Here is a 12,337-nt window from a genome sequence, read left to right as displayed (position 1 = left end):
AAGACAATTCATGGCCAGGATAATTTTGTCAGAGTTGTAGAAGTCAAAACGAGTAAAGGAGTAAAACTTAAACGAGATATTCAACATATCGCCCCACTATTTTTAGAGAAGGAACCTGTTCATAAGCATCCAGCTACCTTAGAGGAAGATGAGAATACACCTGATGGGAGGCAGGCGAAAAGGGCGAAAAAATCAGCAATGCCATCGCTGACAATAGCGTTAATAGTTATGCTTCTTCTATCAATCAATTAACGTTACTCAATTTACATCGAAACCAGGAATATTCTTCGAAAGGATTGGAAAGAGTCAACTTGCGAAAACGGATTGGACTTTAATTGTTACTGGAAGGATATGAGTACTTTTTCGATGGGCACTTGTGCAAGCAGTTTTCAGAAACAGAGGCATGTGCAAGCATGTATCAACACTTTAAACACATCGAGGAGGATCTTCAAGCTGAAAAATATGCTTATAACAAAATCACGTCAGCAAAGAGCGCCGTTGGATATCGTTGGAAAAATTGCCAGTAGTCTTTTCGGCGTATTGGACTCCACTTATGCTGATAAAATGGTGCAAGCGATAACAAAGGTTAGGGCGAATGAGAAGCATTTGCTTACTTTGCTAAGAAATCAAACATCTTTGATTGACTCTACAATTAATGTCATCAAAAGGGATGAGATCTCGAATTCCAAACGGTTAAAATCGATAGAGAATTATATTGCAGAAACAACTAATACTGAAAGTAGATTTAATAAATTTTCATGGTACATAACACTTGCAACTAAACTATTTCTGTTAGCCTCTAGTTTGCAAAGAATGCAAAACGAAATCATAAACGTTTTAACTGTTATTCGGCACAACACAATAAGTCCGATGTTGCTGTCCCCAAGGCAATTAAAGGATCAGTTAGATCAGATACGAAACCATTTAAAGCCTGGACAAATGCTGTCAGTTTCTTCTGATAATATATTAATGGCATATCAGATGATGAAGGCTGGGGGAACCATCATAAAAGAGCATGTCATTATCAGGGTAAACTTGCCATTGGTATCTACTCAGATTTTGGATATCTGCAGATTGACACCATTTCCATTTCTGGCAAAAGATGGAATCAGTATGTTTGAAATTAAAACCCCATACATCGCAATAACAGTCATCGGGATGAGTTTTTGAAATGTCAGAGATTGATTGAGGAGAACTCACACAGAATTTACGACCTAATTCAACAAGATCTACCCCTACAAGTTTGATGGAAGACTTAAACCTTAACTACAAGGAGTTGTATCAACGAGAAGCTCAACTCCAGCCTTTCAATAGATTTAAATTACCACATAATCTTGAGACTATTGAACATCATCATATTTCGATCTATAATGCATTAGTTTTTATAATAATCATTATTGTAATTCACTTTATGAAGAACTGGCGTAAACCTCGAAATACCCTTCAGCTGAATCAAATGCCGACGACCACACCTGTAAATAGATACGGTTCTTCGATCCAGCCTTTCACAATCAACATTAACGATTGTTGAAAACTAGTTCAACGGCCGGGAGTATGTACGATTTCGACTAATCAGAAATTCGTTCGTTGCTGATAGCTACTTTGAACTAAATAAATAGGTAGCTGATATCTTGGTCTGCGCACATCTGCATGTGATAAATGGGTCATAAACCATATGCATCCAGCCGACGGACGTGTCTTCACACCATCTGTCATAACCCTTGGGAAATTCTAACCCGACCATTTGGTAGATGTAATTGCTTATTTAGGCTATTTTCTTGTAAACTGATAATAAACCATGTTGTTCATTTGTATCTAGACTAGACCTAAGTAAATATCCTTGTAACCCCAAATCATGTATATAAACCCGTAGCCATGCTCAGTAAAATCAATACGAAAAGAAATCTTGACGTATTCACTTCTCCGCAGCCCAATTTGTTCTGTACTTATTGCGGAGACTTTTGCCACTGGTTCTGTACTTGAGGCACGCAAAAAAAACCTTTTCAGCAAACCCGATTTCGGTAGAAATCCTACAGTCTCCTTCACTGCGTTACAAACTTCTGACCAAAATAATAATACCCCCTGCAAGAGTATAACAAAAGGTGTACCAACCTACAGACCTCACCTATTTATATAATATAGGGCTTAGATCAAAAACTTTTCAATCAGTTGTTGTCGTTATAATGTAAAATTTATATTACCAAACAAACACTATAATTTTCAAACAGGGTGATAAAATTGAGTAACATTTTAAAATTGTTCTATTTTTTAAGATAAAATTTCCTCAACTAAGAGATTCGGGAACCTACGAATGTCAAATATCAACAACACCGCCGGTGGGGTATACCATGATGTTTTCAGTTGTCGGTGAGTCCTCCTTCTATGTACAACACCAACATACTAAAACTATCGCACCCAACGCTACACGTATACTTATTTTTAGAGACAAGTTTTTGGTAAGAAGTTTGTAGCATGGTCCCTGCTACAAAGTCTAGTCTTTAGAGATTATAAATTAAAAGACCGATTTTTAAGGGGATACGACCACAGCCCAAGCCGTAAGAGCTATAGCAGCCAAAATTTTGCAAAGTATTCCATTGGGGGCGTAGGCGCCCACTAAGATCCGACATGTCCCCCCAGTGGACCCAAACAGCTCCAGCACCAATATTTTGAGCAACAAAAATTAATGTATTTAATGCTTAACTTCTACAGGATTTAACCATATTTTAGGTTTATAAAAAGATAATTAGAAATATAAAGAAACTTCGATATTCCCCATAATTTGGGGGCTACATTTCTAATTCACTTTTCGTTTTGAAAAATCTAAACCGCTGCTCCGATCAAGAGGATTTTTGGATCTGAAGTTAATTCTATGGCCCAAATGCCTCGTCGTCAACCTCGCGGTACGATAATATTCACTAACGGCTCTCACGCAAAAAAGCGACTAGAATCTGTGCGGAAATTTCTTTGCGATCGGTAGCCCTATCGAAGAGCACCCGTCTCCAGGCGTCCTACAACCCCCTCATATAAATTCCTACTACAGGTTTCACCCTTCTATATAAATTTCTTGTATAGGTTCCTTGGTCCCGATTGAGATTTTACCCCGGTTAAAGAACTACGTTACATTATTAGGCTAATTGAATAAAAAAAAGTTACAACAACAAACTTTTTAAAACACAGGGCGGCAACACAACTACTATTTTGACCGCAGTTGTGTGTTTTTAAGTTCTTTAACTAAGTTTTCTAGAATGTGTTTCTCCGTTTAAAAAAAATCATAAAATTATTTTAAGTGTGGGGTTTGAAAGGTATAGAGTGTATGCTTTAAGAAAGACCTCCGGAAAGATGGCAAGTTTCTGCATTTTTCGAACTTTGAGGTAATTGTGCTAAGAATTGGAAAAGTTAAACTGGGAATTCGTAACGAATTCAAAAATATTGCACCTTTCGAGGAGTTTTGATATTGCATAGTGTTATTAGTCTTTAGATTCGAATTTCTGATCAAGTACGGAAGCTTAAACTGCAAGCAATCAAAAACGTGAATACTTTAATATGTTTTTATTCGCCCAGTGGACCATATGTTCGTTAGCGATATCGCAAACGATAGTTGCGCGAAACCTAAACGGAGAACAACTATCACCTCAGATCCGAAAACGATAAAAAACGAATGACTGGTCTCTCAGTTTGTAGCAGAGAAAGATTCGTTTTCGATATCTAGTAAACGGATCGTTTGCGAGCCTTTGGTGCACTAGGAAAAAAAATCGCCCTGAATTTTATAAAATCACCATACTTTTTAAGCCAAAGGCAGCTGCCTTTCTAAACAACAGAAAAAAATTTCTTAAATTTAGGGAAAGTATTTCCAAAGTTGAATAAGAAGAAGAAAATAAAAATCGGAGAATGCCGGTTACTCCCCTCTGACGGTGTTTGTTGTTGATTCCCGTTTCGCAACTTATGTTTCTAAACACACGGATGTCGTCACGATGTACGTAGTTAAACACACCTTTAGTTTCATAATTTAGCTGAAATAATAACTGAAATAATTATATTACTTACAAATGATGAATATAACAAGAAAAGAAGCTACCTTCGGCCAGGCGAAGCTTATATACCCTTGCAAATAAAAGAATGCTCACTCGGTGCAGTTCCAGGGATTCCAGATTCAGCGTTTCTATTTATTTAAATTTTGTTTTTAAGTAGTCAAGAATCAAAATGCCTACTTCCTACAAAGTTACAATGAATTTTCTTATATTTCTATGAATTCCTATGGGAGCCTTAAGATATAGTGGCCCGATCCGGCTCGCTCCGACATATGTACTACCTGCAATAGAAAGAAGACTTTTGGGAAAGTTTCATCGCGATAGCTTTAAAACTGAGAGACTAGTTCGCATAGAAACGGACAGACGGACAGATGGACAGACGGACATGGCTAGATAGACTCGGCTATTGGTGCTGATCAAGAATATATATACTTTATGTGGTCGGAAACGTCTCCTTCACTGCGTTGCAAACATCTGACTGAAATTATAATACCCTCTACAAGGGTATAAAAATCAAATAACTTACCATCTTGAGAAAAACATTTTGGTCGCTCGTGGGAATCGAACCTCTTACCTCACAGTTTGCAGTTACTAGCTGCGCCAGGGAAGCATCACGTGAGGCGCTGTACAAAGTACATTCCACCATTTTATTTCGATAAATGAGGCTTTTCTAAGCATAAGTTGCCACTACGCCTATAGTCCATCAGCTCTGGTATTTGCGGTATCTTTAATTTAAGAAAATCACAAATTTGCTTCGTCTTTTGGGAAATGTCTTCAAGAGTGGTCAACCAATTTTGGTAATCTTTTCGGAATTAAATATGTTTGCTCGCAGAGCAGGGTTAAAAAATGCAACTTCGCGAACCCACTGGGTTTTATCCAGAAAAATCGAAACAAAAACGTGTAGCCGGCTTATTTTCAAGTGTGTGCTTTATTCCAAGAGTTTCGTTAACTTAGTGTTACCAACTCTCTTTTTTCCGTTCTTGCCATCGTACATAGGTATTTTTCTCAACTTAGTACTTTATGAAATTTTAGTATGTTCGTTGCTTGCCGACTCGTTGGGGGTATTATTTATTAGCGATATCAGCTGGGCTACGCCCCTGCTCGCAGCTTTCGATAGTCAGGCATCGCAACGAACAACAAAAAATAAAGAATATAATGAAATGACCAAACATCGCCCGCGTTGAAGCGCTGCAAGCCTTCAATCAATTGGTAGAGGTGCTAGTCGGTGTACTGATCGCTTGTACACGCCTTGTTTGGTGTCTACTATAGCAACTCGAACCTTGCCATCCGCTCCTTGCGTTACCTCTGTGACTCTGCCTAACAGCCACTTTTGTGGCGGTAAATTGTCTTCTTTGATGTCGACGATAGTTCCTGGTCGAAGGTTGGCCGATTCCTTTGTCCACTTGACTCTTTGCTGCAGTCCCGCAATATAGTCACGAGACCAGGTTTGCGAAAACCGTTGTTTAATGGCTGATATAAGGTGCCACCGTTGAAGGTGCGTTAAGTCATCCTCCGGATGAGGAGGAACCGATCCTGGGGGTAGCGCAGCGAGTGTGGTGCCTACCAGAAAGTGGGCTGGAGTTATTGCCTCTCCGTCGTTGGGGTTGTTGCTGTCAGCTACCAGCGGACGCGAATTCAATACCGCTTCCACTTCAACTAGGATCGTTTGAACTTCGTCCTCCTTGAGCAAGGCATTTCCGACGGACTTCAAAAACAGATTCTTAGCGGACTTGACGGCCGCCTCCCATAGGCCTCCAAAATGGGGGGCCCGGGGCGGAATGAATACGAACTCAACCTGGTGATGGACGCCGTACGTTCCCAATGTGTTGCGATACGACCGGACATCGGAGGCCATTTCTTCAAGCATCCTTGCGGAACCGACAAAATTGGTTGCGTTGTCGCAATACAGTCGTTCGAGCGGGCCGCGCCGCCCAACAAATCTGCTGAGACAGAGGATAAATGAGTTAGAAGTTAGATCTTTCAACAGTTCTAGGTGAACCGCTTTCGTGGCAAAACATATGAAGACTGCGACATACATTTTTAGAGCTGCCTTGCCACGCACTCCTAGCGACACCTTGATTGGGCCGAACAGATCGACTCCGCTTATTCTAAAAGGTCGACTGACTCTGACACGGTCAAAAGGTAGATTTCCCATTATTTGCGACAATAACCGTGGCTTGTATCGGAAACAGTGCGTGCATCGTCGCACAACAGCACTGCACTCGCGTCGAGCATTGATCAACCAAATTGTCTGCCGAAGCAGGCCGACTAGCGCGCGCGGTCCTGCGTGGCAATTAGCGTAGTGCAGGTGCTCGATATATAATTTTACAAAACGATTCCCCTTGGGCATTAATATCGGGAATTTGGCACTGGCTTCTAGATCCGCGTGCGCTAGCCGACCGCCTACTCGCACCAAGGTTAAAGTACGAGTTCCAAAGCTTTCATTGCTGATAAATGGACTGAGGTTTTGGTACGAATTAGGTAATGGCAAATTGTTCTTTAGTTTCTTAAATTCGACCGCAAAGGATTCGCGCTGAACAGCCTGCGCGATAATAGAAAATGAAAAACTAAGTTCTGCAGCTGATACTACGTGCTCGTTCCACAAGTTCCAGGTCCTGCCGTACACAAAACGAAAGATAAAGGTTGTAATTCTCAAGACCTTTACATAGGAAGACGAATTTTCGACTACCTGTAGTAAAGGATGATTGGAAACAACAGCAACCATATGAGCGATTGCTGGCGGTTTCATTTCCAGTTGGCTGTCGAGGGGCATGTTAGCCAAGTGTGGGTTAACTGGCCAATGGGTCGAGTCCATGGACAAAAACGAAGGGCCTTCGAACCAAAGGGACGTATCAAGATCTTTGACCGTAGTTCCTCGAGAGGGTAGGTCCGCTGGATTGAAGTTAGTTGGGACGTGTCGCCAGACTGCAGTTGGAGCCAGCTCGTGAATAGCCGAAATCCTATTTGCAACGAATGTTTTAAGCTTCGACAGATGAGTCCTCAACCAAAAGAGAACAACTTCCGAATCCGACCACATGATAATATGCTCGGCGCTGTAAAGATTGAGTGTTTGCACATCACTCCACAACTTTGCTAAGAGATGAGCCGCGCAGAGTTCTAGCCGTGGAACACTAAGTCTATTGATCGGTGCGACTCTGGATTTGGCTGTTAGCAATCTAACCTTTATCCCCTCTGAGGTCACTGACCTTACGTACAAACAACAACCGTAGGCATCCTCTGACGCGTCCGCAAACCCGTGGATTTCATAAGAGCCACCTAACTGAGTACCGACATGTCGAGGGATTTTTAACGTTTCTAAATCTGCAAAGCATAATGACACTGTCTTCCAGCTATGCAGTACGTCGGCGGGTATCTCGTCGTCCCATCCAATTTGTAGCGACCATAATTTCTGAATAAAAATTTTTGCAAGGGTAACGACAGGGCAAATGAGTCCTAACGGATCGAACAAACGCGCTGCAAATGAAAGCATGGATCGCTTAGTGGGTGGGTCTTCAAGCTGTAACTTCTGGGCGTTGAATTTGAATGTATCCTGATTTGGACTCCAAGTAAGACCCAACGTTTTTGTATCGGTGTCTTCGCCAATGAGGACTTTTGATTCATCGACCTGTTGTTCGGTGAGAGTACAATTCGAAGCCCACTTAGCTAAGACAAACCCTGCGGAATCTAAAATCTCTGTGACTTCCTTTCGCAATTTCTTTAGCTCCTGGATGGAATCGGCCCCTGTTAATAAGTCATCGACATAGAAATCATTTGCTAACGCCTGTGAAGCTAGGGGAAGAGAATCGGAGTATGTCTCGCTAAGCAGTTTCAAACACCGTATTGCAAGGAAAGGAGCACTTGCCGTACCATACGTCACGGTGTTCAAACGATATATTTGTAGAGGGTCTTGCGGGTTTTCTCGCCATATGATCAGCTGAAACCTTCTATGAGCCTCATTTAATATCACTTGTCTATACATTTTAGTGATATCTGCCGACATTGCGAATTTATGGAACCTAAATTTAAGCAGCGTGGCATACAGGCAAGGCTGAATCGTTGGCCCTACCAAGAGAATTTCATTTAAAGAAATTTGGGAAGTGGTTCTGCACGACGCGTCGAAGACGACTCTTAATTTAGTCGAAGAGCTTTCAGGCCGGAGAACGCACTGATATGGTATAAAATAATGAGGCTCGTTGGGTATCCTATTATCTGTAGCCTCCATGTGACCGAGGACTAAATATTCCTTCATAAACTGGGTATACATCGAATGGTTTAACGGGTTCACCTTCATACGCCGCTCTAAAGAGAGAAACCGGTGTCGTGCTGTTTCATACGAGGAACCGAGACACGAAGGACTCGATTTGAAGGGCAGGCTAACTACAAATTTTCCTGTAGGGTCACGCGAGACGGTATCAGCAAAAGATTTTTCACTCAACACTTGGTCAGGGGTATACAGCTGTGATTTCGTTAAATCAGGTATTCTTTCAATTTCCCAAAACTTCCTTAGTGTGCGATCCAGACTGTTGTCTTCCGTAGCTATTAAAGTAGAGTATGAGATAGATCGTGCCGGCGGATTTTCTTTGCAGGTTCCTGATGCTACCCAACCTAAGACCGTGTTTTGTAGGGTTGGACCTGAGTGCCTATGACGTATTTGCCCTTCCCTAAGCAAGTCGAAAAACAAGTCAGCGCCGATCAGCATGTCGACGCGTTTGGGCTTGTAAAAGTAAGGGTCTGCTAGGGGGATATCATTAGGGATCCAATTGGCAGAGATTGCAGTTGCTTCTGGACGATACCCTGAGATCGACGGTAAAATTATGCATTCAACTGCTGCTTCGAAGGAGTTGAGTCGCGACCCAATTGTCGTCTGGACTGCGAAGCTAGCTGAACACGCGGAATTCCCGATGCCCGAGAATTTAGCCTCATGCCGGTGACGCTTTAGTTGCAAATTATTTACCAATTCTTCCGTGATAAAATTAACCTGAGACCCGGAATCTAGCAAAACTCTAGCGCACAGCTTAGTTCCTGACTGACTTTGAACCTCGACAAGAGCCGTTGCAAGTAAGACGTGTTCTATTCTTTGAGGCATAGGTTGACTGATCGAGGCACTTAGTGACTGTTGGGATACCTGGTTGGCAATAGGCAGTGGCAATTGATTACCAGACGGTACTTGGGAGGCCGTTGTATACCGATGAAGAAGTGTGTGATGATTCTTTTTACAAATTCGACAATGAGATGACTGGCATGTTGAGACACTATGCCCTCTGCGTAGACAATTAATGCAAAGAGGTGCATTCTTTGCGAATTTGAACCGAGCTTCTACCGAGATATTTGCGAAAGATGTGCAACTTTGAATGAAATGTTCATCTGACTTGCAGAAGAAACATTTAGATTTGGGTTCTTCGATAGGTTGAGAAACTGCTAGTGCTGCCTTGCTATATCTAGGCTTGTTCCCTTGTTGACCCTGTTTGGAAGCTCTCCTGCACGTCGTAGATTCCTCAGCCGCTAAGTGTTGATAACGTTTATTTAGCGCTTCTGAGCAATCTTTCCACAACGGAATGGAATTGTAACTTAGTTGTTCTTCCCATCGCGACCGCGTTTTAGGATCCACTCTAGACATGACAATGTGAATTATCATTGCATTGGCTATATTTTTTTCGTTGCCGAGCGAGAGAAGAGATTCATAGATAGCAGTTACGGTGTCGATAAGCGATCGTAATGCTGCAGCGGATGGCGTGTGCATTGCTGGGATTTCAAACAAGTGAGATATACTTTTAAAGTATATTAGGCACGGATTTTCATAAACTCTGATCAAGGCAGCATGGGCCTTTGCGTAATTTGCTTTTGTGATCTGGTAAGCCCTTACTGTTCCTAACGCTTCCTTTTCTAAACAGGATATCAAATGATTGAACTTTTCGACATTGGATAGTGACTCATCGTTGTGAACCAAGCTATTAAACAAGCCTATAAAGTTTTTGAACTCGGCGTAGTTGCCGTCGAATTTTGGAAGTTTCATGTGTGGTAGTATTTTACTATGGCTTGTTGAAGAATTTAAACTACTGTTATTGGCGAAGGTAGAATGACTTCTTTCTCCTTCAGACCGAGTGCAGTGTGACAGTACTACGGACTTGGCTGATACACATAAATTCTCTAACTCCTCTCTACATGATAACTCAATATTAATTGCCTCTAATTGTTGTTGCAAATCAAACGCCTTTTCAATGTATCCATTTAAAATACTTAAACGACAGTCAATTTCGTACGCATTAGGGGAAGTTTCTTGACTACGAACTGTGGCCTCAATTCTAACAATGTGATTCTTATTCCGCTCAAGCTGTTCCAGCAATTCATTTGTGTCTTCCTCTGTTGAGGGAGTTCTACCAATACGTTTTCGACCTCCACCCATTGTGACCAGCAACGTCTCTTTTGTATATTATTCCTAACAAGAAATGCCAGTGCAATGCTGCTAGTACCGATCGAATGTCTACACTGAAGAATTCTGCTAGGCTATGCGCGATAGAAACAATGGAGGCAAAAAGTCAGACACAAACAAGGAGCGCGCGAGGAACGAGGCAATTAGCTTATTGAAGACCGTTTGTGTATGTGCGCTGATGACTGAAAGCCCAACGAATTATAATATGTGTTGTACAAATGATTATGATAAAGTTTGCATGTATGTACGTAGGCACTTTACCGTCGATGTTAATGCGGATCGCTGTATGGTCGCTCCTGCGATGAGATGCTGATGCTGTTCGGTGACGATTTGGGGTTAGGGACGCAGCCGATGTGCGCTTCCTGTACGAAGTTGGGTTGGAGACCGCTGATGCTCTCCAGTACGAAGTTGGGTTAGAGACCGCTGATGCTCTCCTGTGACAAGGTCGGAGTTTCGGGCGTACCGATTGTGCGCACCGACGACGAGATGAGTAGGGCTCTTCAATCTTTAGGTGCTCCAGCGGCGAAAGACCAAGTTGTTATCACACCGCTCAATGGGTGCCGACGAGGTGGAGGTTAGGGACGCAGCCGATGTGCGCTCCCTCTACGAGGTTATTTGAGGTTAGGGACGCAGCCGATGTGTGCTCCCTTTACGAGGTTATTTGGGGTACGGATGCACCGCTCTGCGGGGCCTAGCTGACGAGATGGACGTTAGGGCGCACCGATTGTGCACTCCTAGTCCAGGATTGAAATTCGGAGCTCTCTCCGACGACGAGATGTAGGCTAGGGCCCACAGTTGTGTTGCTCCTACGACGAGATGGGTAATGGCGCACCGACTATGCGGGCGCTCAAGCGACAAAGATGAAGTTAATGTTCAAATGCACCCAATGTGCGATGTTTGATGCGCTTCTTGTTGCGCAACGCACTTGGCCACGTGCTTATTATGTAACTCCTGGTGATATGCGAACTTTCCAGAATTCGCAGATCCGAAAGTATAGATGCCGGATAAGAACCAGTGAGTCCACCCGGGGGCGCCAATGTTTGCTCGCAGAGCAGGGTTAAAAAATGCAACTTCGCGAACCCACTGGGTTTTATCCAGAAAAATCGAAACAAAAACGTGTAGCCGGCTTATTTTCAAGTGTGTGCTTTATTCCAAGAGTTTCGTTAACTTAGTGTTACCAACTCTCTTTTTTCCGTTCTTGCCATCGTACATAGGTATTTTTCCCAACTTAGTATTTTATGAAATTTTAGTATGTTCGTTGCTTGCCGACTCGTTGGGGGTATTATTTATTAGCGATATCAGCTGGGCTACGCCCCTGCTCGCAGCTTTCGATAGTCAGGCATCGCAACGAACAACAAAAAATAAAGAATATAATGAAATGACCAAACAAAATAGTTACATGTCTCTTTTATACGGTCGTTTTGGAAAATTCAATCTATCTCAACCACAAGAGGAGGTGGGCGCATTCAAAATTTTAAAGTCACAGCAAAGTTTAAAAATCTTTATTTGTAAACAGCGTTTAAAAATTAAATAAAAATATTTTCTTCTACAATGCATTTTTGATCCAAAGACACCTTATGGCTCTAATTTTAAGGACACTCATAAGGTTTTTGTGAAATGTTTTGGAATTTTTAAAATTGTTTTTCTTTCTTCTTTCACAGTGACGATTCACAAGCAGTGCCATTGCTTCCGTCTCTATCTCTTTTTCTTACTCACGCAATACACCGTTTTTAACAAGAAACACGCGGTGCAAACGAAACAGAACAGTACAGATCAGGCGAGTTTACCGTTTATTCGCCGTGGTGAGTTTTCGGGTTTCCTTTGACACTGCTGCGTTGATGTGTGTGAGATTTGACTCAAGCGTGCTGCCGAAAGTTCG

The 12,337-nt window shown here is 42.2% G+C and overlaps 1 protein-coding gene across 6 annotated transcripts in view; it reads left to right on the top strand.

Moving 5' to 3' along the window:
- The window catches only part of dpr21 (defective proboscis extension response 21), a 303,758-nt gene that overhangs the window by 196,655 nt on the left and 94,766 nt on the right, over positions 1 to 12,337 (top strand). For all 6 annotated transcript variants that reach the window (XR_011418950.1, XM_044393668.2, XM_044393669.2 and 3 more), the window contains one exon: positions 2,274 to 2,367. Coding sequence is in view for 5 of the 6 variants with exons in the window: in XM_044393668.2 (XP_044249603.1) it covers positions 2,274 to 2,367 (94 nt within the window). In the remaining variant the exon portion in view is untranslated. The remainder of the gene's footprint in view (positions 1 to 2,273; positions 2,368 to 12,337) is intronic.

The sequence above is a fragment of the Drosophila takahashii genome, chromosome 2L (genome assembly GCF_030179915.1).
Source record: "Drosophila takahashii strain IR98-3 E-12201 chromosome 2L, DtakHiC1v2, whole genome shotgun sequence".
In the NCBI taxonomy this organism is placed as follows: domain Eukaryota; kingdom Metazoa; phylum Arthropoda; class Insecta; order Diptera; family Drosophilidae; genus Drosophila; species Drosophila takahashii.
The sequence above is the reverse complement of the archived record's forward strand: the minus strand, read 5'-3'. Positions and strand labels throughout refer to the sequence as shown.